General features: G+C 45.5%; 10 protein-coding genes across 10 annotated transcripts; 5 read left to right on the plus strand and 5 right to left on the minus strand.

Annotated features, from left to right (window-relative positions):
* Positions 1–611: 611 nt before the first annotated feature.
* Positions 612–3,914, plus strand: PAAG_05105 (fungal specific transcription factor domain-containing protein; the record flags this gene model as incomplete). The annotated part of the gene is made up of 7 exons (XM_015845471.1): positions 612–818; positions 933–1,060; positions 1,114–1,487; positions 1,552–2,048; positions 2,134–2,309; positions 2,395–2,958; positions 3,020–3,914. 7 exons carry the CDS (start codon positions 612–614, stop codon positions 3,912–3,914), a joined length of 2,841 nt encoding a protein of 946 aa, XP_015699697.1.
* Positions 3,915–5,458: 1,544 nt separating this feature from the next.
* PAAG_11986 (hypothetical protein) lies at positions 5,459–5,885 on the minus strand (the record flags this gene model as incomplete). Its single annotated transcript, XM_015847542.1, has 2 exons — positions 5,459–5,637; positions 5,717–5,885. The coding sequence occupies 2 exons, from the start codon at positions 5,883–5,885 to the stop codon at positions 5,459–5,461; spliced, it is 348 nt and encodes a 115-aa protein (XP_015702845.1).
* Positions 5,886–7,466: 1,581 nt separating this feature from the next.
* On the plus strand, positions 7,467–10,306 carry PAAG_05107 (AAA ATPase; the record flags this gene model as incomplete). Its single annotated transcript, XM_002792925.2, has 2 exons — positions 7,467–9,420; positions 9,498–10,306. 2 exons carry the CDS (start codon positions 7,467–7,469, stop codon positions 10,304–10,306), a joined length of 2,763 nt encoding a protein of 920 aa, XP_002792971.1.
* Positions 10,307–11,424: 1,118 nt separating this feature from the next.
* On the minus strand, positions 11,425–12,616 carry PAAG_05108 (hypothetical protein; the record flags this gene model as incomplete). The annotated part of the gene is made up of 2 exons (XM_002792926.1): positions 11,425–12,171; positions 12,257–12,616. The coding sequence occupies 2 exons, from the start codon at positions 12,614–12,616 to the stop codon at positions 11,425–11,427; spliced, it is 1,107 nt and encodes a 368-aa protein (XP_002792972.1).
* A 352-nt stretch (positions 12,617–12,968) lies between these two features.
* On the plus strand, positions 12,969–15,243 carry PAAG_05109 (DNA topoisomerase; the record flags this gene model as incomplete). The annotated part of the gene is made up of 7 exons (XM_002792927.1): positions 12,969–13,055; positions 13,129–13,329; positions 13,391–13,569; positions 13,625–13,794; positions 13,851–14,173; positions 14,223–14,359; positions 14,442–15,243. 7 exons carry the CDS (start codon positions 12,969–12,971, stop codon positions 15,241–15,243), a joined length of 1,899 nt encoding a protein of 632 aa, XP_002792973.1.
* A 1,511-nt stretch (positions 15,244–16,754) lies between these two features.
* On the minus strand, positions 16,755–17,824 carry PAAG_05110 (exosome complex exonuclease RRP45; the record flags this gene model as incomplete). The annotated part of the gene is made up of 3 exons (XM_002792928.1): positions 16,755–17,358; positions 17,441–17,560; positions 17,661–17,824. 3 exons carry the CDS (start codon positions 17,822–17,824, stop codon positions 16,755–16,757), a joined length of 888 nt encoding a protein of 295 aa, XP_002792974.1.
* A 334-nt stretch (positions 17,825–18,158) lies between these two features.
* Positions 18,159–18,489, plus strand: PAAG_05111 (hypothetical protein; the record flags this gene model as incomplete). Its single annotated transcript, XM_015845472.1, has 2 exons — positions 18,159–18,168; positions 18,296–18,489. 2 exons carry the CDS (start codon positions 18,159–18,161, stop codon positions 18,487–18,489), a joined length of 204 nt encoding a protein of 67 aa, XP_015699698.1.
* Positions 18,490–20,089: 1,600 nt separating this feature from the next.
* Positions 20,090–20,957, minus strand: PAAG_05112 (hypothetical protein; the record flags this gene model as incomplete). Its single annotated transcript, XM_015845473.1, has 5 exons — positions 20,090–20,171; positions 20,260–20,392; positions 20,459–20,762; positions 20,820–20,853; positions 20,920–20,957. The coding sequence occupies 5 exons, from the start codon at positions 20,955–20,957 to the stop codon at positions 20,090–20,092; spliced, it is 591 nt and encodes a 196-aa protein (XP_015699699.1).
* A 485-nt stretch (positions 20,958–21,442) lies between these two features.
* On the plus strand, positions 21,443–24,180 carry PAAG_05113 (ATP-dependent DNA helicase II; the record flags this gene model as incomplete). Its single annotated transcript, XM_002792931.2, has 10 exons — positions 21,443–21,571; positions 21,626–21,680; positions 21,741–21,816; positions 21,879–21,946; positions 22,009–22,177; positions 22,230–22,290; positions 22,344–22,886; positions 22,944–23,329; positions 23,382–23,593; positions 23,654–24,180. The coding sequence occupies 10 exons, from the start codon at positions 21,443–21,445 to the stop codon at positions 24,178–24,180; spliced, it is 2,226 nt and encodes a 741-aa protein (XP_002792977.2).
* A 391-nt stretch (positions 24,181–24,571) lies between these two features.
* On the minus strand, positions 24,572–25,749 carry PAAG_05114 (v-SNARE; the record flags this gene model as incomplete). The annotated part of the gene is made up of 2 exons (XM_002792932.2): positions 24,572–24,623; positions 24,710–25,749. 2 exons carry the CDS (start codon positions 25,747–25,749, stop codon positions 24,572–24,574), a joined length of 1,092 nt encoding a protein of 363 aa, XP_002792978.1.
* Positions 25,750–25,752: the final 3 nt, after the last annotated feature.

Consider the following 25,752-nt stretch of genomic DNA (forward strand, 5'->3'; position numbering starts at 1 on the left):
ACCTAGTTTAGTTAGTTCTGCTGACAAAGCCTTGGAGCTGAGCTGACCCAATCGCCGATGGCGGCTAGCCTGTTCAGGCCTAGCGCCACCCCACGGGGATTTTGGTCCGGAACAGGCGCCGCCAGTCTGCTTCTTAAGTCCAGGCGCAGCGGTTTCTTTTTCTTTGCTTTTTTGACTTGTTCGAGGCCATGTGTTGGGACGAGGAAAACTCTTCAGCTCTTTTGAAATTTGAAGGGGTCTCTTTTGCGGTTGCGTGGTTGTTCATATGCGCAGCCTCCCCCCTTTAGATGACGAGGCGACCAAAACAACATGCCACCTCGGTTTAGTTGTTGACCGGAGACTGAGTATTATTAAGCATCAGTTTGGCCCTCTCCACCAACGTCCTTTGGCTTATCCATGACTGTTTTCACCCGCTACAGCAAATAATATATTTCGCTAGGTGCCGCAGCACATTCCAGCGTTGATTACCTATGCTAGCTCTTGTTGCATGGTGATACCCCGACAGTCTGTGACATACTGGCTCTCGTCCCCCAATATCCCCAATCCGCCCCGGGTTCTGACTTACGAGACAACCGCTATTTATTTCCGCTGGTGAACTTGCGTTGAAAGAGATGGATAATCTCAGTGGAGAAGATCCAGATTCCATGGCATTCGACATGAATATGGGGGACAATCAACCCCCACAGATATTCGGCGCATACAACCCAGATGGTTCACCCATAACACCAACTCTTCCGGCGGGACCGATGTTTTCTGAAGATCATTTGTCGGGCAATATAGATGAGAGCAACGATGCTAAGCGGCGGAGAATTGCAAGAGTATGTCTCTATAAAGTTAAAAAAGAAAATGGAAAAGAAAAAGGAAGAAAGAAAAAAAGAAAAGAAAAGCCATCATTTCTCTTTCGCTGGGCAAACGCTGATTGTTAGTAAAAGGCATGCGATATGTGCCGAAAAAAGAAGATCAAGTGCGACGGGAAGATCCCCAAATGCTCCCACTGTATCAACTACAAAACAGTGTGTATCTTCACCCAGGTGGAAAAGAAGCGGAATCCGCCCAAAGGGTACGGCTAGTTGTCCCTGAATCTCTTCAACACGGGCTGACCTTGACCAACAGAGCCAAGTATATAGAAGGACTGGAAAATAGACTGGGCCGCATGGAATCTTTACTACGCCTTTCCGGACTGCTGACGGAAGCAGACGCTGGCAAAACTGACCTTAGCGCCCTTGAGAAACGACTCGTGGATAAGTCCAGCCGGTCTGGCGGCGGCTTATCATCCAAGCCATCAACCTCATCATTTGGTTTAAGTAATCAACCAAGTCAACCATCACCCTCGACTTCCTCTACGCCGCATGTAGATTCTCAAACCAGCCCCCGAAGCTCTGGTACCTCGCCAGAGTCTCAAAAGGAGACAGAGGCTGAGCTAGATTCCCTTTCTGATATGATGTGCTCCTTGGTGACTAACAACTGTGGAGAGACTCGATACATTGGTACGCAACCCTCCCCCAATCCAGCCAATCATATTGTATTGAAAACATATTTAACAGAATGCAGGATCGTCCTCTGGATTTTCGATATTTTCTCCAAAAGGCATCCAATGGGTCAACGAAAAAACGGGAGATTCCTCGTTCCAAGATATGATATCATCCGCATATGTAGATGATAATAAATGGATATATTGGAAACCAGAGGTGTTTAGTGACATATTTGCTCGTCGTGTTTTCAAACCATTACCTCCGCGAAAAGAGGCTTTATCCCTCTTCAAAGATTATTTCGAGAACTTTAATTGCGTCTTCCCTCTCTTTCATGAACCTACCTTTATGCATCTGGTTGAACGTCAATATTCCCGCGATCCGTACGAGGGCTCAGGGTGGTGGGCGAGCATCAATGTTACACTAGCCATAGCCCACCGGTTACGAGTTGTGAGTAATCTGGTGCCTCAGGAGGAAGATAAAAAGGCTTGGCTCTATCTGAAGAATGCAATGGGCGTTTTGACGGAGCTCACAATGAGAAATACAGATCTCCTGAGCGTACAAGCACTTCTTGGAATGGTGGGTTTAATTCAACTGTTTGCCCTGGTCTAAAATCAACACGAAATTGCATCACGAGCATCGCACTGTATCTAACATCTACCAGTCACTATTCCTACAAGGAACCCCTAACCCACAGCCAACATTTTTCCTCGTTGCTGCGGCCATCCGCCTCTCCCACAGCATTGGTCTTCATAAACGCGGTTCCGGATTCGGGTTGAACCCGGTTGAACTTGAACAGCGGAAACGAGTGTTCTGGATCGCGTACATACTGGACAAAGAGTATAACCCCCCAAAATACTCCCCCCCCCCACAAGTTGCCTTCTTACAAGGTCCATTCAATTGCAAGGTTACTAACTTTACCTAGTATATGCCTTCGATCCGGACGACCCCCCGTGCAAGATGACGACGATATGAACGTCGAGCTTCCTAGCGAGGATCCTCCAGATAACATTGGAAATGTGCCCCTCTCTGACGGGAAAGGGAAATTAAATCTTTTCCGGCTGATGTGCATATTTGCAACTATTGAAAGTAAAGTATACAAACAGTTGTATTCTACTAAAGCGGCAAGACAATCGGACGGAGAGCTTCTCAATACAATTGGGGAACTTGATCGAGAACTTGAAGAGTGGAAAGACAGTATCCCAATCGATTTCCGGCCCGAACACGAGATCAAAGCTACACATCGCCCGTTAATCCTTCATATTGTGGTACTACACTTCGCTTACTATAACTGTTTGACCACGATCCACCGAATGTCTGTTCACCATGGCTACTGGACTAGCCGTTTATCAAACTATGCGATCCAAGGCTTAAACGCGAGACCCCTGAACCCTCGCGTATTTTCGTCTGCTATTCTTTGTGTTTCTGCTGCTCGTGCATCGATACATTTGATCAAGTATATACCCCAAGGTGACTTTGCTTGTGTTTGGTAGGTAGACTTCCAAAATATACATCAGCTGGAGTATATCAATCTTACTTTATATGCTTAGGTTAATTCTGTATTTCCCAATTTCCGCACTGGTCACGCTGTTTGCCAACATACTACAAAACCCTCAAGATGCTCGTGCACGGTCTGACGTCAAGCTAATGGGCCTTGTCGTAAATTTCCTTTCGATGCTTGTTGCAGACGAGTCAAATGGGAGTGTTAGGCGTATGCTTGGCGTCTGTTCTGAATTTGAAAGAATTGCAAAAGTTGTGCTGGAGAAGGCTGAAAAGGAATCACAGTCAAAACGCAAACGTAGAGCTGGAGGCGATGAGACTGACAACAATGACGTACCAGTGCAACCAACGGGCAATTGTTACCAGACCAAATCGACGCCAGATTCGAACATGCCAAATCCTACACCCAGATCATCTCCACTGTCCCGGAGCTTTCAAGGAAATATGGACACCGCCACCACCACCACCAACAACAACAGCAACACCAACAACAACAACAGCAGCAGCAGCAACAACAACAACAACAACAGCAGCAGTAGCAACAACAACAACAACAGCAACAGCAACAGCAACAACCATTCGACGAGGAGTAATAATACTGAGTATTTCTTCCCTCAACCTGCAAGCACGGGACAAGAATCACCACCGCCAACAACAACAACAACCATGGGAACAACGACAGAAACATCAGCAACGACTGGAGCTAAGTTCGAAAATGGCTACGAGCAGGATTTTCCCGACATGTTACCACCCAATCAGCCAAATCATGCGTTCACTGGCAGCCCGGCTTTCCCGAACGTCCCTCAAATGCCCATTGATTTCTCCTCATTTCAGCAACCGTTTGTGCCACAGGAGCTCTGGCAGATGCCAATGACATTAGAATGGGATTGGGCAGATATGTCTGGTGGCTTTCCTTTTGCAAACGGAGGCGATCATAATGGGTAACCGCCTCCCCGCTGCCAATTTACGTGCGTCCTCCTACGTAAGGAAATGTTGTCCAAACTGAATCACAGTTAAGGAAATAAACCAGGGACCCGCGTAAGGAGTTTATTTGGGATTTTATTTTCACAGTGAAGTAATAATATGATAAACTATGGATGAAAAGGCTTTTCGGCGTTTAGGGATCAGTCCGCCCCTATTTTCGTTGGAGGATAGGCTTTCCTGGACATGGCTTCACTTCCTTTAGAATCGGGAGGGGCGAGGCACAATTCGGTAGCATACATACACCTCCAGGCGATTTTTGAGCTCTTATTGGCTCCTTATTGCTAATACAGGCAGCAGCACATTGGCCAAATTCCGGCGGTTTAAGACAAGGATGCTAATTGTGCCTCTCTGCGATCAAGATAATTATAACTATGTATAATATATCTTAATTTCCTCTTAGGATTATGAGCAGCGAACAATTCTCAACCCATTTATGTTGTTAATTCCGTAACAAGCCTTAAATGGGTTGCTGTGAGCTGACAGCAAAACCTATTAAAGCTACTCTTACGTGAAAATGGCTCTTGTTGTTAGAAGCTCATTTCTGGATGGCTAGCAACCAGTACAGAGTACAGATTTGATTTAATTTGAAAGTCGATTCTGGTATCACTCGTGCAAGGTATACATACACACCTGCGCCTGGAACAAAGAATTAGTTGTAGCAACTCCTTTTCCCAGCATGTTCGTGCAAGCCTTTAGGCTTCCTTTTACACCGGGTTCATATTGGCAAGCTGAGATGGCTCTAGGACTTCTCCCAGCCAAAGCATTTCATGCCCGGTTTACGGGGTTGCCTACCATGGCCTTCCCCGTAACCAGCATACAGTATTTGTTGAGACTGGCAAAGGAGGCCCGGAGTGGGGGCAGCTATTCCATGTGACTGGTAACATTCAAATCAGAATGTCTTTTGACAACAAATCTGCCATAAAACCCGACATATCGACTAAATTCCCAAGCAAAGAGTTGATTAACAGTGTAACGCATGACAACTGCCCTCGCATCCTAACCATATGTCAAAATACGCCGCCACCGGGGAAGCAATTCCATGGACCGAAGAGGCTTTAACCCGATCAACCAATCCGCTGATGCCAAGAGTGGACTGCTGAGGTTATTCACAGGTTAGCCGATGCGCAAGTTTTAGAGCAACAGTAATTGGTAGGAATTAACTGGAGGGGGACCTGTCACCGTAGGTGGCTTTGAATTGAAGGAGAGGAGCTTGCTATATGGAAAAAAAAAAAAAAAAAAAAAAAAAAAAAAAAAAAAAAGAGAGAGAGAGAGAGCACTGAGACAAGATGAATTAAAATAAGGAAGCGTTACAAGATATGATGGTGTTGATGGATCAAGACCAAAGCTCTAAGAATGCATCTTGCAGCCAGGAATATTCCGCATCCAAAGGTTGTAAGATTTTCGCAACATGCTCATCCCAGTCATCATCCATCTGGTGGCAAACGTTGCCAGCGAGAATTCCCAGCAGCTAGGGTACCATCCTGATGTTTCCCAGTCAATAAGAGTCACTTCATATTGTTTCTGATTTCCATTGTCGGGAAGTTGCTTGACGATGACATCCTTCCGCTGGCAGTCCCCATGTGTAAATTTCGATTCGTTGTCGCGGAAAACATAGATAGCGATAGACGATAGAGGTCAGCCTTGTAGGTGGAACGGGTTTCAGATTCTTCGATAAATTTCAAAGCTAGAGCCTCATTCAATGCAGTCTCAGGATCGAAGGGGCCGTTAATGGTAGGCACAGGTCGCGGGATCCAGGAAAATACCATGCAGGAGCTGATCCCTTCCGATAACTACAGCCGTAGAACCCAGGGGAAGGGGAGGCTGCGCAATTCGTCGAAGTATTGTTTTAAGGATCAGCGTAATCTCAGATTTCTGGCATTGGGACAAATCTGCCCATTGGGCATCCAGGGTGCAGCCTTCGATGAATTCCATGACAATATAATTTCATCGACGTCTTGGGATCGTTGTACATTGCGTAAACTCGGGGGGCCTTTATTTTCGTAGATTTCTGGACAAAAAGCATATTCAGCGCTTCGATAGTAGGACCGAACCTGACAACGAATTCATTCTAACTTTAACGACCCTTCACCAATTATGCTTCATGAGGAATAGTGCCTTCCTCGATCTCTGTGCTCGTCGGTAGAGGGCATGGGATATCGCTGGTGGAAAACGGCAGCTTATTGAGCAATAACGCTGAACGGGCTTGCTTCCGATCTCCGTACAATCGGCTTCCCATAGAGTAAATAGTCAGCAAAGCTGTGATAAGCAGCGCAGTGCCAGCTCCAAAAAAGAAGGCTCCGGTAGCTGCTCCAGCTGGGATGGGAGAGCGCCATTCCTTGTCGTGATTCCAATATATAGTGGTCCACAAGGCATTTGAAGAGTTGCAAGGAGGTGAGGTCCCAGGAGCCGTCCTAATTTAGCCTAGCTTATGTCAGGGCACACCCCCAATCCTCAGGCACCGTAAGGGCGGACGGTGTACGGGGTGGCGTACGGAAGACTTTTAATCAACCCACAAAGCGAGTTGAATGCCTCTTAGGATAATCGGACTTTTGAGCCCAAACAGAATAGCTAGCACAAGTTGAAAGAAAATACTCCGTAGGCTATAGCATAGTAATCGCTGATCGAGGTGTTTGACTCCTCTTCAACCGTCGCAGGCTCACAGCTCCTTTATATAAGAGCGCGAAGAATTCGAGGCGCCCTCTGATATTCTTCTTAGACTGGGTTAACTACTTGGGCCACTTCTCCTCGGCTGCTCCATAATCATAGCCTGAGCTGCTGCTTCTGCTGCCTCTGCTCCTTTCTGATGGCCTGACATATCAACGACTTGGGAAGCAGAGGTAGTTGGAGTCAGGTCCTGAATGAGTTGATTGTCGCTGTATTAAAGGCGTTGATTGTGACTGCTCTCGGTCAGGCTGTCAAGCTGTTTGCTGATGAGGTTTGGTTGAAATTTCCCTTCCTCTCAGTCATCAGATAGATTAATTTATAATGGGTTCTGCAACATGACGCGGTCTTGTAAAATGAACAGAATCATATGCCTCATAATCTGGTTTTCCCATATGTGTAAGAACTGTACCTATTCGTTCCCTCAATCATTGAGCAGTGCTCTAGAGATATATGATTAAAAGCTCATGCGTGGTTCTGTTGGGAAATGCAGTGAGCGTTTTCATTTTAGGTATTGATATAAATAGTCGGCTGTGCTAGATGCTTCCGTTGTCCGGGGCCGCTGAGTCATCCCGAGCAAAAATTGGAGGCGGAATTCCAACCACCGACTCATCAACCCCCAGACAAGACTCCCAACTAAACTCCGGTTTTGGTTTCGGCCCTTTCTATCTCCCCATTTTCATCTTTGTATCTGCTAGCGGAGTGGACGCTCCTATGGGTTATTTACGTCCTGTCAATTGCTGAGCTGAGCGTCTGCCAAACTTGTATCCTTTTCCGAACCCTCCACCTCCACCTCCGCCTCCGCCTCCGCCTCCGCCTCCACTTCACCTCCACCTCACCCCTCCTCCGACGATGGCTAGCTTGATTCGACGGCCCGGCAATCTTGCTCGATATTCGGGGGTAGCAGCGGGGCGCTCTATATACCCACGATTATCGCCCTTATCACTGTGGCAATCCCACCTTTATCCCATCATTGTGAGCGCTCGCCAGTCCCGCTCATATCTCACTAACTTCCGGCAATTTCCAAATCCTGGTAAAGAAAATGGGAGTCCTACTCCTCCTGGCAGTGATGGGCCTTCCGGGCAGCAACCCCAACCGCCTCCCGAAGGGCCAAATGGGGAGAACAATGGAAAAGAGCCTGAAAAACTTAAGTACCGTGCAAGTCAGGAGGAAATCGAGGACCTTGATTACGTTCTAGGACTGGTGAGGGACAAACTTCCGGCGTCGCAGAGGCAGTTTGTGGAAGAAATGGCGGAGGTTTTCAAAGAAGAAGGGTTCCCCGACGACGTGAAACTTTTTGTTAAACAAGTTAAGGACTCTAAGCAATTTACACTTGCCAATGTAACGCAGGTGTTCCGGTTATGGACTCGACATGGACCATTAATTGTTTCCAAGATGTCAGATAGGAGTTTACATAAAAGCCCTCGCCGAATGATGGGTAAATCTGAAGAAAACTTCCCAGAACAACAAGGCCATGCACAGAGCAGTGGCAAGGCTAAAGATGAAACCGGTCGGTCTGAGGGAGAACAAAAGCAGGAGCAAAAGCAACGGGACCAAAAATATGGATTCAAAGGGCCGAAATTTAACGCTCAGACACCCTTTGATATAAAATTCAAGTTTGATCCGGCGTCCTTTTTAGTCGCTACCTTTCTCTCGTACTACATGTACCGGAGCTTTATTCCCGGTGATGTTACAAAGGATATTACGTGGCAAGAATTCAGAAATACCTTTTTGGATAAGGGGTTGGTTGCCAAGTTGACGGTCCTCAACGGCAAGAAAGTGCGGGTCGAGCTTCATCGTGAAGCAGTTGCGAATGTGTACCCAGAATCACCTGCGACGCAACCAAATTTCTACTATGTCTTCGCAATAGGATCTGTTGAGGGATTTGAAAGGAAGATTGATCAGGCTCAAACGGAGCTCGACATCCCAACCACTGAACGTATTCCTGTGGATTATCAAGATGAAGTTTCCTGGGGTGCCACAATCCTGAGTCTTGCTCCTACTCTTGTCCTTATTGGCACTGGCATCTGGCTCTCGAGGCGCGCTACGGGCGGAGGTGGCCAAAGTGGCATATTTGGCATGGGTAAAAGCAGGGCCAAGAGATTTAACCACGAAACTGATGTCAAGATAAAGTTTGCTGATGTAGCCGGTATGGACGAGGCCAAGGTTGAGATTATGGAATTTGTTAGTTTTCTTAAGAAACCGGAGCAGTTTCAACGGCTTGGTGCCAAGATCCCCAGAGGCGCTATTCTTTCAGGGCCACCGGGTACCGGTAAGACGTTATTAGCAAAGGCTACAGCTGGCGAGTCAGGCGTTCCATTTTACAGCGTTAGCGGGTCTGAGTTCGTCGAGATGTTTGTTGGCGTTGGCCCCTCCCGAGTCCGTGATCTGTTTGCAACCGCCCGGAAAAACACACCTTGTATTATATTCATTGATGAGATTGATGCTATTGGAAAGTCGAGATCGAAGAACGCTTATGGTGGTGGAAATGATGAGCGCGAGAGCACATTGAATCAGATCCTGACCGAAATGGATGGTTTCAACACTTCGGATCAAGTTGTGGTTCTGGCAGGAACCAATCGAGTCGATATCCTAGATAAGGCATTGTTGCGACCTGGTCGATTTGACAGACACATTTCCATTGATAGACCGACAATGGATGGACGAAAACAGATTTTCCGTGTTCACCTGAAAAAAATTGTCACCAAGGTCGATTTGGATTACTTGACCGGCAGATTGGCTGCATTGACTCCTGGTTTCTCCGGAGCGGATATTGCCAATTGTGTAAACGAGGCTGCACTAGTCGGTAAGTAACTGCTCAATGAAGATGCTGTCGTCTCTTTTGGAAATATTAGTGTGAGATAAGACTGATGGTTGTTCTAGCTGCCCGCTACCGCGCTGATGAGGTAACCATGTCCCATTTCGAGCAGGCCATTGAGCGAGTAATTGGTGGTCTAGAAAAGAAATCGCTGGTGCTCTCACCAGAGGAGAAGAAAACAGTGGCGTATCACGAGGCTGGCCACGCTATTTGCGGCTGGTACTTCAAGTATGCTGATCCGTTACTGAAAGTATCCATCATCCCTCGTGGCCAGGGTGCACTAGGTTATGCCCAATATCTACCGGCACAGGGTGACACCTACCTGATGAATTTCCACCAGCTCATGGACCGAATGGCTATGACCCTTGGTGGACGTGTCAGCGAGGAGCTCCATTTTGATACCGTGACCAGTGGCGCCAGCGATGACTTTAACAAAGTCACCCGGATGGCGAGCGCTATGGTAACCAAGTTCGGAATGTCCCAGAAAATTGGCTATTTGTACTACGATGAAGAGCAGCAGCAATTCCAGAAGCCCTTCTCAGAAACTACCGCTAGGGATATTGACATGGAAGTTCGACGAATCGTCAACGAAGCCTATGAAAAGTGCCGTAAACTCCTAACAGAGAAGAAGGCCGAAATTGGTATCGTCGCGGAAGAACTTCTAACCAAGGAAGTTCTCAGTCGTGATGACATGATTCGGCTTCTTGGTCCAAGACCATTCCCAGAATCTAGCGAATTTGCGAAGTACTTCGATGGAGCAGGCGGTGCAGGAACGATTGCGCCGCCACCCCCACCGAATGAGACTCTTTCTGATAAATTAAACACGGATGAAGTAGACGGAAAAGAAGGTCCAACGCCATCTAATCCTGCATGAGGCAAAGTCAAAACGTTCTGTTTCTTAGCTTAACGCTCCCTGCATCTGTTTTAGGAATCAAATCATAACGTCTCCTATATCTCCCCTTTTCTATTTGTTTCTTTTTTGGTGTTACTATATCTTCACTAGTTTGTTCATCTGGTCGCCTTCGTTTTCTTTCCCCTTTCTGTACTCTATTACTGTATCAAGTGTCCAGGTTTCTGTGATTAATTACTACTTTAACTAAGTTCCTACCAGCGGATTTTATCGGGCTATATCCTTGACCTACCTTGACTGTATCCCAGGGTATTTGGGGATACTTTCTCCCAGTACCAACCATTCTCCCCAAATCTCCACATCCTGAATTATTATTGATCTATAATTTATATCTTGTATATTAAATTTCCAACTTTTGACGGGTTATTGGTTTTTTTTAAGAAAGGCGTCAATTGGGCTGAGGATATCTATAAAGGAAAGATAAGAGAAGAATGGGACTTTCAGAGAATCTTTTTGTTTTACAAAAGAAACGAAAATAAAATATGAACTTAACGCCCGCTGCCTAGACAGACATTGAGAGCTGTGTATAGAAGATCCGACATAATTCCTGCAGAATCAGCTCAGCTACTCGAATTGGTGATTTGAAAACATAGCTATAATTCTATGTAGGAGGTGGAAAGCCTTTTTAGCTCCCGGCTTCAAAATCTTCACATATTTTGCTTGATATAGGATGTTATTACTGGAAGAGAAGTTGGAAGCTTAGCTATAAATTGTTTATATTATCTATGAGAGCTTAACAAGTGGCACTCGCATGAATACATACAGGTGAGGGATGACCCGGTGATCCTATCTAACTCAATCTATAACAATGGTAAAACAAAGAGGAAAGGAATAAAAATCTAGAAGAAAGAAATCAACGGATGTGATAAAGTTAATTATTAATGTAAAGTTGTGAAAAAATAAAATTTAGAATATGGCGCTGAAGTATATGGAAACAAAGTCAACCGAAGAAGGTTATTGGTGTTGCAACACAAAATGATGAAGGAGTTGAGCATATATTAAAAAGCAGAAAACAGTATGCCCGAGGAGGTGTATAATTTAATTGACAAAAGAAAGTTAGCTCAAGCGTGAAAATAGGTAGTTTATTTTGTCTTTTTCCAGGCAAATTTCGCTTTCGATGGCTGTGGCCGGCTGGTGCCCGACGGCGACGATGGGTCTTCTTCCGAATCTTCTCCCCGTGAGTCAACGGTTAAACGTGGGATGAATTTCCCAACCAGACGTTGATACTGTTTATAATCTGGGTATTTACTTGCCGTGATACTTTCTGTGAAGGGCGTGCTCGCTTGGAAGAGGAGGACATAGCACAGAGCCCCGATCCCGGACCAGTTGTAATACTGCTGGCTCTTGAAGCAAGACCACTGATGCAACGTTAGCCAGACAGCCTGCTCGGCCGCGAAGTTCGGGTGTCGGCACCAGGCCCAGAGCCCGGAAACAACGAAGCCACGATTCAGATCATCGCTTGTGAATATCCCTTTGTACTTTGGTGGAACCCGAGCAATCTGGTTGAATTCCTTTTTGGCATTTTGGAAATTCCACTGTTGTTGATCTGCAAGCGCCTCGATAAAGACGAAGAAGACAATTATCCAGGAAAAGAGGCAGTCGAATGCTTCGTATTGGGATCCTTCTGGTGTAGTGCTGAGCAAAACGAACACATAAGTTGGGGCGGTAATGAGGGCTAGTAGCATAGGTTGGACGAGGGATATGAAGGTGAGGTTAAGTAGGAAGAAGAGAAAAGGACTGTTTAATTTGTTCCGTATAATGATCCAACGGTAGTCTTCGTATCCGATGCTGTAGCCTCCTTTTCTCCAGTAATTATATGTGAGACGAGCCTATTGTAGCAAATATGTTTAGAATTTTGTTGATTTATTATTTCTGCTGCAGAGAATGACAGTAGAAAACAATGGTCAATCTTACACCCCAGATGATGCTGACTCCGCAAATTGTGTCGATTATCCCAGTTGGCAAACTATTCAAACGAGACCATATTGCGTAATGAGCATTGTTAACAATGGGAAGAACGCCCCAGCAGCGGTCGACTTGGGAATGATTCCTGGTTACTTCGGATATGATTAGGAATATCGGTGCTAGAAACAACGCAAAAGCGATGACTGTGACAAAGGGGTTTGTGGTGACATAGACATGTTTGAGTGTCTCGATGTCCGTGACAGAGTCGATCAGCCTTGAAGGCAGGGATATTAGTTGAGATATGAAAGGTAAGACTGTGAGAGAAAAGTTCACGCAATCCGCCTCCGTATGTACAGTTGGTAACGCCATGTTGCATCCACAGTTCAATTGTCGGAATGTTGTCGCAATTTGGTCAACGTAAGGGATCGACCTCCTTAGGTCCGCGGAAGGTTTGCTATTAGTCAGCAAATTAAGGTGTGGTCTGTGCGTTTTATATTGGAATAACGCGTTTACGCGGCTCAACTTTAGCGACCTCTAGACGACCTGATAAGAGCCTCATCGAGTCATCGCAGGCATGCTGATACCCTAATGGAAAATCATGGATGCTATTTGACCAAATATTCTTCCATTGAGGAGCGATCAAAATGGATGTTATGATTAAGGACCTCCAAAGTGCATGACGCACTTTCAAACATCAAAATTCTCTCCCTGTTCATTACAAATGGCCCGCAAGATTTTATGTGTTGCAGAGAAGCCTGCTATCGCTAAAGCAGTGGCTCAGCACCTCTCTGGTGGTGCACTTCGTACGGTAAGGGTAGGCCCGAGATCTATAGGAATTCGAGAATCAGAAGTAATTAATACCAGGCCAATATTTCTTCCAGTTATCGATTCGGGGGAATGTATTTGTTAAAAACTACGAGTTTGACTTCACTTTTGCACCGCCATGGGGGAGGTGTTCAGTGACTGTGACAAGCGTTATTGGACACTTGACAGGGCTGGATTTTGACTCGCAATACAGAGGCTGGAATTCTTGTCCTCCTGGCCGCTTGTTTGATGCCCCTGTGCAGGTGTCAGTTCCAAAAGTTTGTTTCTTAAAAAATATCAACTCAATATTGCAACCATCAATTAATACGTGCGCCCTAGGACAAACAAAAGATTGCCGAAAACATTCAAACGTTGGCCAGACACTCGAAAGCTTTATTCATCTGGACTGATTGTGACCGTGAAGGAGAACATATCGGGACGGAAGTACGGTACCAGGCAAGAAAAGGAAACCCACAGATCGAGGTAAAACGGGCTAGGTTTAGCAATACAGAGCGAGCGTTAGTCAGCCAACAAATGTCACCCTTTTCGGACTCAAGTGTTGATAGCTTCTAGTCATGTTCTACATGCTGCCACAAATCCAATAGAACTGGATGAGTTCCAAGCAAATGCGGTAGCTGCGCGAATTGAATTAGATTTGAGGATTGGGGCAGCTTTCACCAGGCTACAGACACTCCAACTCAAATCACTGGGGGGTGTACTGGAGGACCGAATTATCAGCTATGGTATTTATATCACCCCTCTAACTTGCATATTACAAACAAAAGTTGATGTTTTCAAGGATCCTGTCAGTTCCCGACGTTGGGATTTGTGGTCGATAGGTATTTCCGGGTAAAGAATTTTAAACCAGAGACATTCTGGGTTATCAAAGTTTCCCATCTTCGTGACGGGAAAACTGTCAACTTTTTGTGGCGGAGAGTCCACGTCTTTGACAGAGCCGCCGCGGTGGTCTTGTTTGAGCGGTGCTTGAGCGCAAAAACCGCCAAAGTTACGAAAGTAATCAAGAAACCAACGCGCAAATGGCGCCCGTTGCCTTTGACGACTGTGGATCTCCAGATGATGGGAAGTAAATATCTTCGGATGGACAGTCAGAAAGTCATGAAGGTTAGTCTTACTCTACTCAATATTACCAAATCTCGCTGATATGATCTAGATTGCAGAGGGGCTATACACGAAAGGCTTCATCAGCTATCCTCGTACGGAAACAGACCAATTTGATAAGGGAATTGATCTGAAAAAGCTTGTTGAAAAGCAGATACCAAGTGAAAATTGGGGCCAGAACGCGCAGCGGTTCGTAGTGTCGACTTTCCTAATATATTGTTTCAAGTGTATATAACTAAAAAAAAAAAAAAAATTCTAACTTCGCCCCTAGACTCATGGATGGTGCTTTCACCCAACCCCGAGCCGGTCGTCATAATGACAAGGCTCACCCTCCAATACATCCAGTCATATACGCTGCGCCAGCGGCTTTATCATCCGAAGATGAACGTCGTGTTTACGAATTTGTGAGTCGCCGTTTCCTCGCTTGCTGTTCCGAAGATGCGAAGGGCGAGTCCACGGAAATCGAAATAAAATATGGAGACGAGATATTCCACGCCCACGGCCTTCTCGTTCTGGAGAGAAATTACTTGGATGTTTACGTGTATGATAAATGGGAAAGCAGCCAAGAAATGCCCATTTTCACAGTTGGGGAGGTTTTCGAACCCACTGAAGCCAAAATCACGGATGGAAAAACTGTTGCTCCTGGCTATCTAACAGAGCCCGAACTTATCGGACTTATGGATGCTAATGGTATTGGAACTGATGCTACGATGGCCGAGCATATTGCAAAAATAAAAGAGCGCGAATATGTAGCAACGCGACCCCGTAGTGGCGGAGGTAGAGGTAACAATACTGTGCAAGAATTTATTCCCACGCAACTTGGAGTGGCTCTCGTTAAAGGCTATGACGACGTCGTAAATGGCTTACCGGATAGTCCCAGCTTAAGCAAGCCATTTCTGCGAAAAGAGATGGAATTGCGGATGCGAGAAATTTGCGCTGGCACAAAGTCGAAGACGGAAGTGGTGAATGAAAGCTTGCATATGTATCGCGAAGTTTTTATACACACACAGCAAAGGATTGAAGCGCTGAAGGCTGCGTGCAGGAGGTATATCTTCGAACAAGTCGGTGGATAATAATTTATCCACTTATCTTACCTTCCAGTCGACTCACCTTGTTGCTACTCTGTTGCCTGGAGTGATCATGTCCAGTCCTCCCCGAATATTAAGAAGCGTCCCACAATCTTGGAATCCTTCGCGAAAAGGATTTGAGGAGGATGGCTACAACAAGTATAGTTCCCTCTATACGAAAACGAGTTCATACTGGGCCTACCATTTTATGAGGATAGAGTACTCCACGGCCCTGCTGGATTTAAGTTCCCACCAAGCTTACGGCAGCAATTCTCCTCTCCCCCTGTGCTATTATTATCTACCTCACAACCGTGTTCTCCCCCCACAAATTTTATCTACGCTTAGCCTTCGTCGTATCTGAATTCCACTTGGATGTCTTATAGCCCCAGCTTAAGAAACGGACATCATCCTCCTTTTATAAACTTGAAAATTCCAACGTACAAATTTCGGTTTGCAAGTACATTTACGTGTACGTCGATGGACGTCGATGGACCGAAGAAACACGGTAGCTTGTTTTCACCCTTCTTTTCGATATTTTCTGCGCAATAAAGGCTGCCCTGTAGTAATTTCTTATATTTGCCTATGCTAGACGACTGTCCTCCCTAGAGAAAAATATCTACTATCCACATATTATACCGTATATAAAAAAGTTTCCGATTTATTGATATCGTGCTGATCTCCAATCCTCTTTCTAATCCTGTTCACCGCAGCCAGCAAAACACTAACAAACAGAAACACAAATACGCAGACCGTGAATCAGCGATTCCACCATCGCTACCCTGTCAGCAGATCGAGGTAACAAAAGCAGCCACACACACGGAGCAACGATTGTTTCGGAGGACTGATTCACAAGGGCCCGGGCAGGGGTCCCTATAACAGCACCACAACACGAAACATGTTACTCATAATGTATCTGGAGGGAGAAGAGGCGTTGCTCAAGTGCCCAAAAAGTAATATTCTCGAATATAAACTTGGATCCCATAAGGGGCAACGAGAACTCATTTTATAAACTTCTACTTCTTGCCGCCCGTCTTGTCAGTTGGGGGTGAACTTTCTGATTCTTGGTAGGCAGGATCCCAAAGGCTGATGTTTTATTTGTCTGGTTTCGTAGCGGGTTTTGTATTTGGTTCAGAAGTGGACGGGTTCAGTTTGTCTCCACGGGACATTAGATGACCCGTTAGGTTTTGTTTCAGAAATACTTCAAATGTTCAAGGACAGCTGACTAACGAGGGTGGCAGAGACCGGACAAAGAGAAAATCTTATTTTCACTTAATTGATTTTATATCCAAGGGATCGTACTCCCTTCTTCGGGGCTTGCTAACGTGAACTACTAGTCGTCTTGTCTGGTTATCTGGTAATAATCCCGTGTCTTCAATGCCAAAGCGAACCTCCTAAGGCTCCAAGCCTGCGTGTCGTAAATGCCGAGAAGCTTGGCAGATCCGTGGACATAGAGTTAATGAACGGCGGGGACACTGCCCACAAAAAAAAAAAAAAAAAAAAAATTAAGATATCAAATGTCATAATTGCCTTTTATTAGCGGCGCTTGATTCGGCCACACCCTGGCGTTTCTGTTCTCGTATTTTCGAATCCTCCTCCAGTTTCGTGGATATGAACTTGCTCATCTCATTTACCTTGGCCAGCGCCACATTTGAGCATGAAATCATGCTTAGAGGATCTGCAGGTGTTCCGTCAGATTTTATATAGAGAGCAAGCTCCCCGGTCTTATTGAGAGCAATGATGAGGTTACCATCACTGACCGCTTCCTCTTTCGACACCGCATCTAATACAATGATTCTACCCTCATCGTATATGTTGAACGTAGTAGAGAGTGGGAGTTTGGTGAGATTCAGAGGTGACGGGACCCTTTCCTCTGGGCTGAAGACAATTACCCGTCCTTCACGAACAATCGCTTCCGAGAGACGGAAATGGAGCAGGGCTGTCATGATGGCAAGACAACAGCTATCCACCAGGCCCCCGTCAGAGTCAATGACATGTACATCTGCCCGAATATGCCAGCAATTTTTGCCAGCAGCTATGCACAGTGATTCTGTATCGAGTGCATTGGATCGCCGAATTATCCTGTCAAGGATACGGGCGAGTTGTGTTTCCATCTCTGATTGCCTGCAACGCAAATGGTTAGGACTGATATCACAAACAGGTAAAACATACCCTGTTAATAGGCAAATAGACCAAATAGACGTACCACCCCGTCTTAAAAGCAGGTGAAGTCATATCATTAAGTTCCACCACAACTGTAAAAATTCCATCGTTCTCCCGCTCAGGGTGGGGTTTTGTCACCTCTGCAGATATGCGCACGACAACGCTAGCAAGTTGTCAGTTATGGTATTTTAAGTACATTCTTCAGAGACAACTCTGAAGAAAAGAAACAGAACACCCAGCAAAACCTGTGCAATTGAACGAACCTAGTTTTGCCCAATTGGAGCTTCACATGTCCACATTCGTTCCCGAACGACACCATGAGCGGGCGGAGCTGATCCAAAGCACGGCCATCAAGGCGAATATTTTTATGGAGGGCGTCCAAAATAAATGCGCGTTCATTGGCTGAGATATCAGCTTCCTTCAACATACTCAGACACTTCTATCCAATATTTCATGGGTATAAAAAAGTTGCTCTGGCATCGACGAAGGATTGACACTTTCTCTAAATTTAAATGCTCCGACAAAAGCTTCAAAGAATCGAGATTCTTAAGTAGAAGCGATGTGGAAGAATATGACTAAGCAGTTTTTCTTAGTTAACTAACTGGCTTAGCACAACTACATCTAACAGTCAAAAGAGTCATTCTTCCTTGGTTGCGCACACAACTTTCGGATCCCATGCACAGAACACTTCAAGAGAATCTTCTAAAGTTTGTTGCATGTCGTATTACTTTATTTAGTTTCACTGTTGTCATAGGCCCAAAATGACAACAGGTATGAATAACTTTCACGTTTAAGCGGATCTCTTAATCATTAACTCTCGCCCGTAGACCAACCTTCTACCCCGTAAGTTGCTTCCAGCGACAATTTCATAAGCACGAGAAGCTCACGTTTAAAATAGGTGCGCGGAGAAGAGGCACTGAGAGGGCCTGCTTATCACCAACGTCTCCTCCCTGCGCATACACTCCTGAAGTCCTGGTATGGACCTCTCGCACTTCTCGCCCTCCGGACCCCTCCAACATCTTTAACATCCCTATCCAAAAAGAAAACCCGGTCAAGGTGGCGACGCGGATAAAAGCGCGATCTGAGAGCTGAACTTATGAAAGCTGAAGCCGTCCATTTTGCCAAGAAGGGTATTTACCCTCTGCTACATCCTGCAGCCGCAGGGAAAGAAAGTTGAGAGCTTGTACATAGCGATAGCATACTAATTTTGGGACGGGAAATTACTTTCATATATGAGTATCTCCAACAGCCGTGAGAACCATCCTGGATTTTGAGCTTGCGTAAATCCACGGATCTCAGTTAAAGTTTTGTGAGCGAACAGACATTTGCATTATTATCAGACTTGCCGTGGTGTCTGCACATATCGCCTGTAACTAATGCAAGACTAGCAATTGGTACAAAGCTAACCGGCACTGGCGCAGCTGGCGAGCTGTCATTTGGTGGAACTGTGGGCGAAGGGAGACCTAGGGGTTGTCGTGGGTGTAGCAATTTTGCCTGTCGGAAGAGCCTGTTAATTATTTCAACCAATTTTCCCAAAATATATCCAGAATTTATTCCACCCCACATGCGTCTTGGAAAATCATTTTGTGGCCCGGTTTCAGTGAATGGAACTCCTTGGAAGGCCCAAAACAGAGCAGCAGAGAGAGGGAAAACACAACTAATCTGACTAAATCCATCGTGGGACAGTGGTAAAGTAGATAAATAGTGTAGGTATATACCGTATGTCGACGATCGTATGTAGGTAGTTTAGAGGGATTTTAGATACGTGTCCGAGGTAACTAGAAAGGAAAAGTTTGCGAGAGTGTAGGAAGCTTCGAACAAGCAAATATTGTCGGTCGTTGAGAAATTATAGGACTGGGATCTAGTCCAAGCAGAGTAGTGAAGCGGGAAGCACCCTAGATTGTAATGAGTCTAGGAGCAGTCTCGTGGTGCAAATTTAGCGGGGGTGAGACAAGATGGATTGGATGAGGTTGGCAAGAGTAGACAAAGGACTGGAAATGCAGGCGAGAAATATAGGGAGATAGCAAAATTCAAAGGAAAAACAGCTAACAACTAGACATAGAGAGTAGAATGGCACACTCTACATTAGATATCCCCAAGAGAAAGATAGTGAATAGAAGAAGTTCGGTATGAAATAATGAGAATGGGATTTTGTTGATTATAGCAATGATAGCTATTATTGAACATGCTGAAAGATAATTTTGTTGACACATGAACAGACAATGAAATGGAATACATGAAATGAAGACAACAATGGAGTGGCATTTGCAATCAGTCGAAGCTAGGTCATGGTAAATAAATCTGTGCACACTGATTAGATGTTAGCATCTTTGTATCCTATTCACTTTACCCGTTGCATATAAAGAATGCAAACAAGGAACTGCATAGACAAACATATAAGAGAAGTAATTGATTTTCTGCAGACTGGAAGACGTAGATATTGCAAAAGGGCATTTGGGAGATCGAGTGAGAAGGTCCTGAAATTCGGGGCCACTGCAAATGCAAATGCAAAGGGGTAAAATGTAAACAGGATAGTGATGCCAATTAGGAATGAAATAAATTATCGCGATTATCAGCAAAACAGCAAACCCTTAATATCGCCGTCGTATCATAGTTATTGATGGAAAAGAGCAGGCATGGACAAAATCAGATATCCGGGCTTAACATATCCATTGAAAGTGGCAAAAGTCGTTTAATAGGCAATCATGAACCGGGCAATCGGTATTACGGCCATATCACCAGCAGAAAACATGTTGAAGAGAGGAGGGTTAGAGCTAGATACAGTGTCGAATAGTGTAATTCATTGGCGGAAGACTCAACATCGTTGTTTAGTCAAGGCGATTTGCAAGAACGACCCCATACCATACTGTAGAGATGAGCCCTAGAAGGTTAATCATGGAAGAGATTCCGTGAAACCGAGAAAAGGATTTATTTAGGCGAATCATCTCCTTGGAATGGGGATGTGGGTCGTAGCTTTTCTTTCCATCAATCGTCTCTGAAAGCAATATCAGCCGTACATCCCCTAGATTGGAAGCTGGGCAAAACAAAATTATAAACGGACCTTGATGCTTTCTTTGCTTCATGACCTTAACGGTCATCGGTCCTACGACCAACACATTTGTCAAGCCAGTCAGGAACATGGTAACGATTGGAAGCAGAGTCGTGATACGCGGGCTCTCAGCAAGCAGTCCGAATAGGCTTGATGGACCCCGTCCCATAAATATCCTTTCTCCTGGGTATGTAATAGCCATGACCAACGGCAGTGCAGTTTGTAAGGAGAAGTAAACGGGAAATATCGACTCTTGGAGAGCAGAGAACTGAGGGCGCGGCAGGGTTCTGAATGCGATGATACCACCAACGAAAGTCTCCAAAACCTCAGCATCAACTTCCAGAACATATCATGCGACGAATTGCAAACGAACCTGATAGGCCTGGGCACCAAGCAGCGTGCCATAGCTAATTCACGGGGTATGAGTGATGGTTCTCTCGGTAAATCTACGAGGTAAACAGAATAATGCGAACCTGATAATATGGAATGGCGCAAGAAGCGATACGGCCATTGTAGGCAATGGATTTGGATCCGTGTTTTCGTATGACTAGTTAACTATAAGTAGCTATAAGTAGCTGATACTCCTGCAGTAAAGCTAATGGAAAAGTACGAATAACAAGATTTTCTCCGTTTCAAGGTTGGAGGAGACGTATGTAGACACACAGCCGGCTTGCTTTCCACATCTCAGCGCATTGAAGTTGGAGTGCCGTCGTCGTCAGGCGTTATGGACACGGACCACAGCGACGTGTGAACACGATGGAATTATCTCCACATCTTTGACCACTAGTTTAAACCCACGCACAACAGATCAGATTAATTGTAACACGTGACCCCGCGGCTGTGGCGTGTGTCAGCCTGGAAAGAAAACGATCCATCTTTTGCCAGTTTCTTTACATATATCTCTTTCACGATGGTGGAAGTTCAGCTTATGATCAATTTCTCCTCCCCTTCTTCCTCTTCATCTTTCCATGTCCAAGTGCAGCACTAAGAAGAAAGATGGCGGACAAGGAAGCCACTGTGTATATTGTGGATGTCGGAAAATCTATGGCCGATTGTCACCATGGTAGATCTATATCAGACCTCGAGTGGGCGATGCGCTATGTCTGGGATAAGATCACAACCACGGTATTTATAATTGATAATTGCCTACATCGGATCTTACTCAAGGAACGTTTCTAGGTTGCCACTGGCAGGAAAACCGCGAATCTTGGAGTAATTGGTCTCAAAACAGATCGTGAGCGGTTCTTCTACCATCCTCCACTCCGTACTGTATTTGACTGACCACTTGCATTAGGCTCTGACAATCCATTATGGGAGAAAGAGGAAGAGGAAAGCTATGCCAATTTGACCGTTTTTCAAGACATAAGCCAGTGTGTTGACAATTTGACCTTCCATCTCAATTCCATTTCAATGCTGATGAGCGGATCATTAGGATTCATATGCCTCAAATCCGCGAACTGCGTAAAGCGATCAAAATCAGCAATACCACTGAAGGAGACGGTATGTATAACTGATCTGACTTTTATATTTTTGTGCTTGATTTGCGGCTCACAACGTGATAGCAATATCATCCCTTATCTTGGCGATTGATATGATTGTACGATACTGCAAGAAATTGAAATACAGAAGGAAAATCGTCCTTGTTACGGATGGAACAGGTGCTATGGATACGGATGGGATGGAGGGAATTGTGAGCAAAATAAACGAAGAAAATATTGAACTTGTCGTACTGTCAGTTAGGTGTTTTCAGTTAGGCTCCAGAACTATATCTAACCCGAACCAGAGGAGTAGATTTTGATGACCCGGAGTATGGGTTCAAAGAAGAAGATAAGGATCCATTGAAGGTAAGTTTTGTCATGCAGTTGTACAAGAATAGCGATAGTGACCACCTAGCCAGGCCGAGAATGAGAAGCATCTTAAGCAGCTCGTGGAGGATTGCGAGGGTAGTTACGGTACTCTGGAACATGCAATATCGGAGGTGGAGATACCTCGAACCAAAGTTGTTAGGTCGATGCCTACTTTCAAAGGTGATTTAAGGCTTGGAGATCCGGAGCAATATTCATCTGCCTTAACTATCCAGGTAGAAAGATACTACCGAACGTATGCTGCTCGCCCACCAGCTGCAAGTTCATTTGTTCCCTCTTCTGTTCTTTCAGAAGCACACCAGACTACTCAATCATCGGCTACTCTGGGGGGCGGGGCATGGAGCCAGGAATCAGGAACGGGGCCTGCTTCGTTAACTTCTGTGAGGAATGCTCGAACGTATCAGGTTGATGACAAAGAGGCTGCTGGGGGGAAACGAGACCTGGAGCGAGACGAGCTCGCTAAGGGATACGAGTATGGACGCACTGCCGTACACATCACGGAGTCAGATGAAAATATCACCAAATTGGAAACAGATGCTGCATTAGAATTTATTGGATTCATCGCCAGCGACAACGTATGTTGGTCTTTTGATGTCGAACTGCAATTCCAATTTGCTAATTCATAAAACCAGTATGAGCGCTACATGAATATGTCGACTTCAAATATTATCATCGCGCAAAAGACTAATAATAAAGCAATACTTGCACTTTCATCGATAATCCATGCATTATTCGAGCTTGAATGTTACGCTGTTGCACGACTGGTTTCTAAGGCTGGCAAAGCTCCACTAGTCGTTCTCCTTGCTCCTTCAATTGAGCCTAATTACGAATGTCTCCTTGAGCTACAGCTACCCTTTGCAGAAGATGTGCGCCCATATCGCTTCCCCCCGTTGGATGAGGTGGTCACTGTCTCGGGGAAGACGGTGACTGAACACCGGAATCTCCCGAGCGTCAATCTTCTCTCAAGAATGGCCGACTATGTTGATAAAATGGAGCTTACTGAAAAGGATGAAGATGGGTAAGTTGCTCGATTCCTGTTCATCTGTTTACGGAGCTTATTTTCTATACAGAGAAATTGTAGAGTCTTTGTCTATTGAAGACTCATTTTCGCCCCTCCTACATCGTATCGACCAGGCTATCCGATGGCGTGCGGTCCACCCCTCCGATCCCCTTCCTCCGGTTCCTGAAGCCCTTCAGAGGTTATCCCGTCAGCCAGAGGAGCTACAAGCTCAAAGCAAGAAAGAATTAAATAAGCTCGTAGAAGCTTCTGATGTTAAGAAGGGTATCCTATTCTCTAAGCCCTGTCTCTTTAGCTTGCACATCTAACCTTTTCTTCTCAAAGTACCACCCAAAGCCAAAGGCCGCAAACGAGCCCGAGACACAGAAAAGCCGCTTTCAGGCTTAAACGTCGAAGAGCTTCTCCAGACGGAGAAACGTGTGAGGATATCCCCGGACAACGCCATACCCGAATTCAAGCAGTCCCTGGCGAATTCTCAGAACCTTGATACAGTCAAGGATGCCGTTAAGCAGATGTCCACCATCATAGAAAACCAAATAAAGCATAGCTTGGGTGATGCCAACTATGATCGGGCCGTGGAAGGCTTGGGCACCATGAAAGAAGAGCTGGTTTCCTTTGAGGAGCCTGGTCTATATAACGATTTCATCCGTAGCTTGAAGGCGAAACTGCTTGGGGGTGAACTCGGTGGAGATAGGCGCGAGATGTGGTGGTATGTGAGGAAGAATAGACTGGGGTTGATTGATAAGAATCTCTCTGAAGTCTCTGAAGTGACGGTGGAAGAAGCTAGGAATGTAAGTCACTGTTTCCCATATCAAATTTCACATTCCGGACAACCATGTGGGACATTCTAACATCTTGACAGTTTTTATCCGCAAAATGAGTATCCTAGTTTCGGTGAGAATACTCCTGCCATGGTTTTGGAGTGCTCGACATTGTGAGCGAATCCGTATCCATACACGCCTCCTTAATGGATGATTGATTATCAGGGTAGATTCCTTGTCTTAGTCTAATGAAATTGGATTATTCACATTATCAAGCCCGTATATATAACCAACAAAACTCCAGCGGAAAAGGCCAGGCCATCATTCAAAATCAACACTATGTATTTCTCTGTGTAAATGTGCTCGCTAAATTGACACCACGCTCAAATAAATAAATGCAAAAAAGGGTAAAACCTGAAATGTACGAAGAGGGGAAGACCCGCAACTAAAAAAAAGAAAAAATCATAGGATATATTGAATCTTAGGATATATTTCCTATTCTCTTTTTCCCAATTTGGACCTTGCGGTTAATTCTGTAGGTATTAATTGTTAGCAAAACTCCCCTATCACGAACGACAACATTATATGAAGTTAATGCTAAGGAAAATCGAACACTAACCTCTCAACATCCTCATCCACCATACTAAGCATCTCATTCTGGATCTCTAACTCATTATTGATCGCAATCCCCAACTCCTTCTGTCTTGCAATGACCTTGCGTAGATCCTCCAAACTAAGATCTTGATTCTCCATGATCTGCTTCTGCAACTGCAAAACGCCCTGATTATCCAACTCTCTCGTCTGATCCGTCTCCTTGCCCAACACCCGGCCCGGCCTAGGTCTTGAAGCTCCAACAAGCGCTTCCTTATCCTGAACGGAGGCCACAGCACTATCCAACTTAGACTTGGTCATCATGGCGTTTAGCAAGCTTTCCAACCCATCCTTTTCCTTCCGGGCACTAGCCAGCAGGTCCTTTCTTCTCCTAAGCTCACCGCTGCCAAGTTTATTTCCGTCCCATGCAGATTTATCGCCTAGATTCTTCAATCCTTCATCTAGGCCCGTTAGCAACACCCCCGCCCGAACAAGACTGCTTTTCGCCTGCGCAGAGCTCTCATGTTGTTTCTGTGGAGTAGAGCTCTGGTCGCGTCGTGTCAGGTGAAGCCTGGCATCGTGCAGGTGTGACTTGACATCTCGATAGCAATCTAGCCACGTTGTTGGGTCTGTGATAGGGGCTGCATTACCACACGCACCGGGAGTTGTGGCAACAGCATGCAAATCTGATAACGCGCGGGAGGAACCATTGCTTAGAGTAGCACTGGGCAGATTCAAGAACGTGCGCCACGCGTTTGAGTTACGCCACTGTGGATTTTCAGCGTCGTTGATGGCGCGCAGATACTCTTCAAGGCCCTCTCTGCGCTTCTCTCGATATGTCGGGTTGGAGTTTGTGTTTACAAACCAAGATTTTCCGGGCAAAGGGACGGGCGGAGGAGCGGTCACTTGGCTTGTTAGCGAGGAGTTAAAGGCGACGAAATCTGAGTAGCGTTTCTGGATGGTGAAGGTGCGGAGAGGGAGTCTGATGGAGATATTGTAAAGGGTGTAGGGACTCGGAGTGGTGGAGAGGATGGTTGTTGGAATGGAGATGTCGACGGGGGGAGCCATGGT

This window comes from Paracoccidioides lutzii, assembly GCF_000150705.2.
Source record: "Paracoccidioides lutzii Pb01 unplaced genomic scaffold supercont2.13, whole genome shotgun sequence".
NCBI classification, from domain to species: Eukaryota; Fungi; Ascomycota; class Eurotiomycetes; order Onygenales; family Ajellomycetaceae; genus Paracoccidioides; species Paracoccidioides lutzii.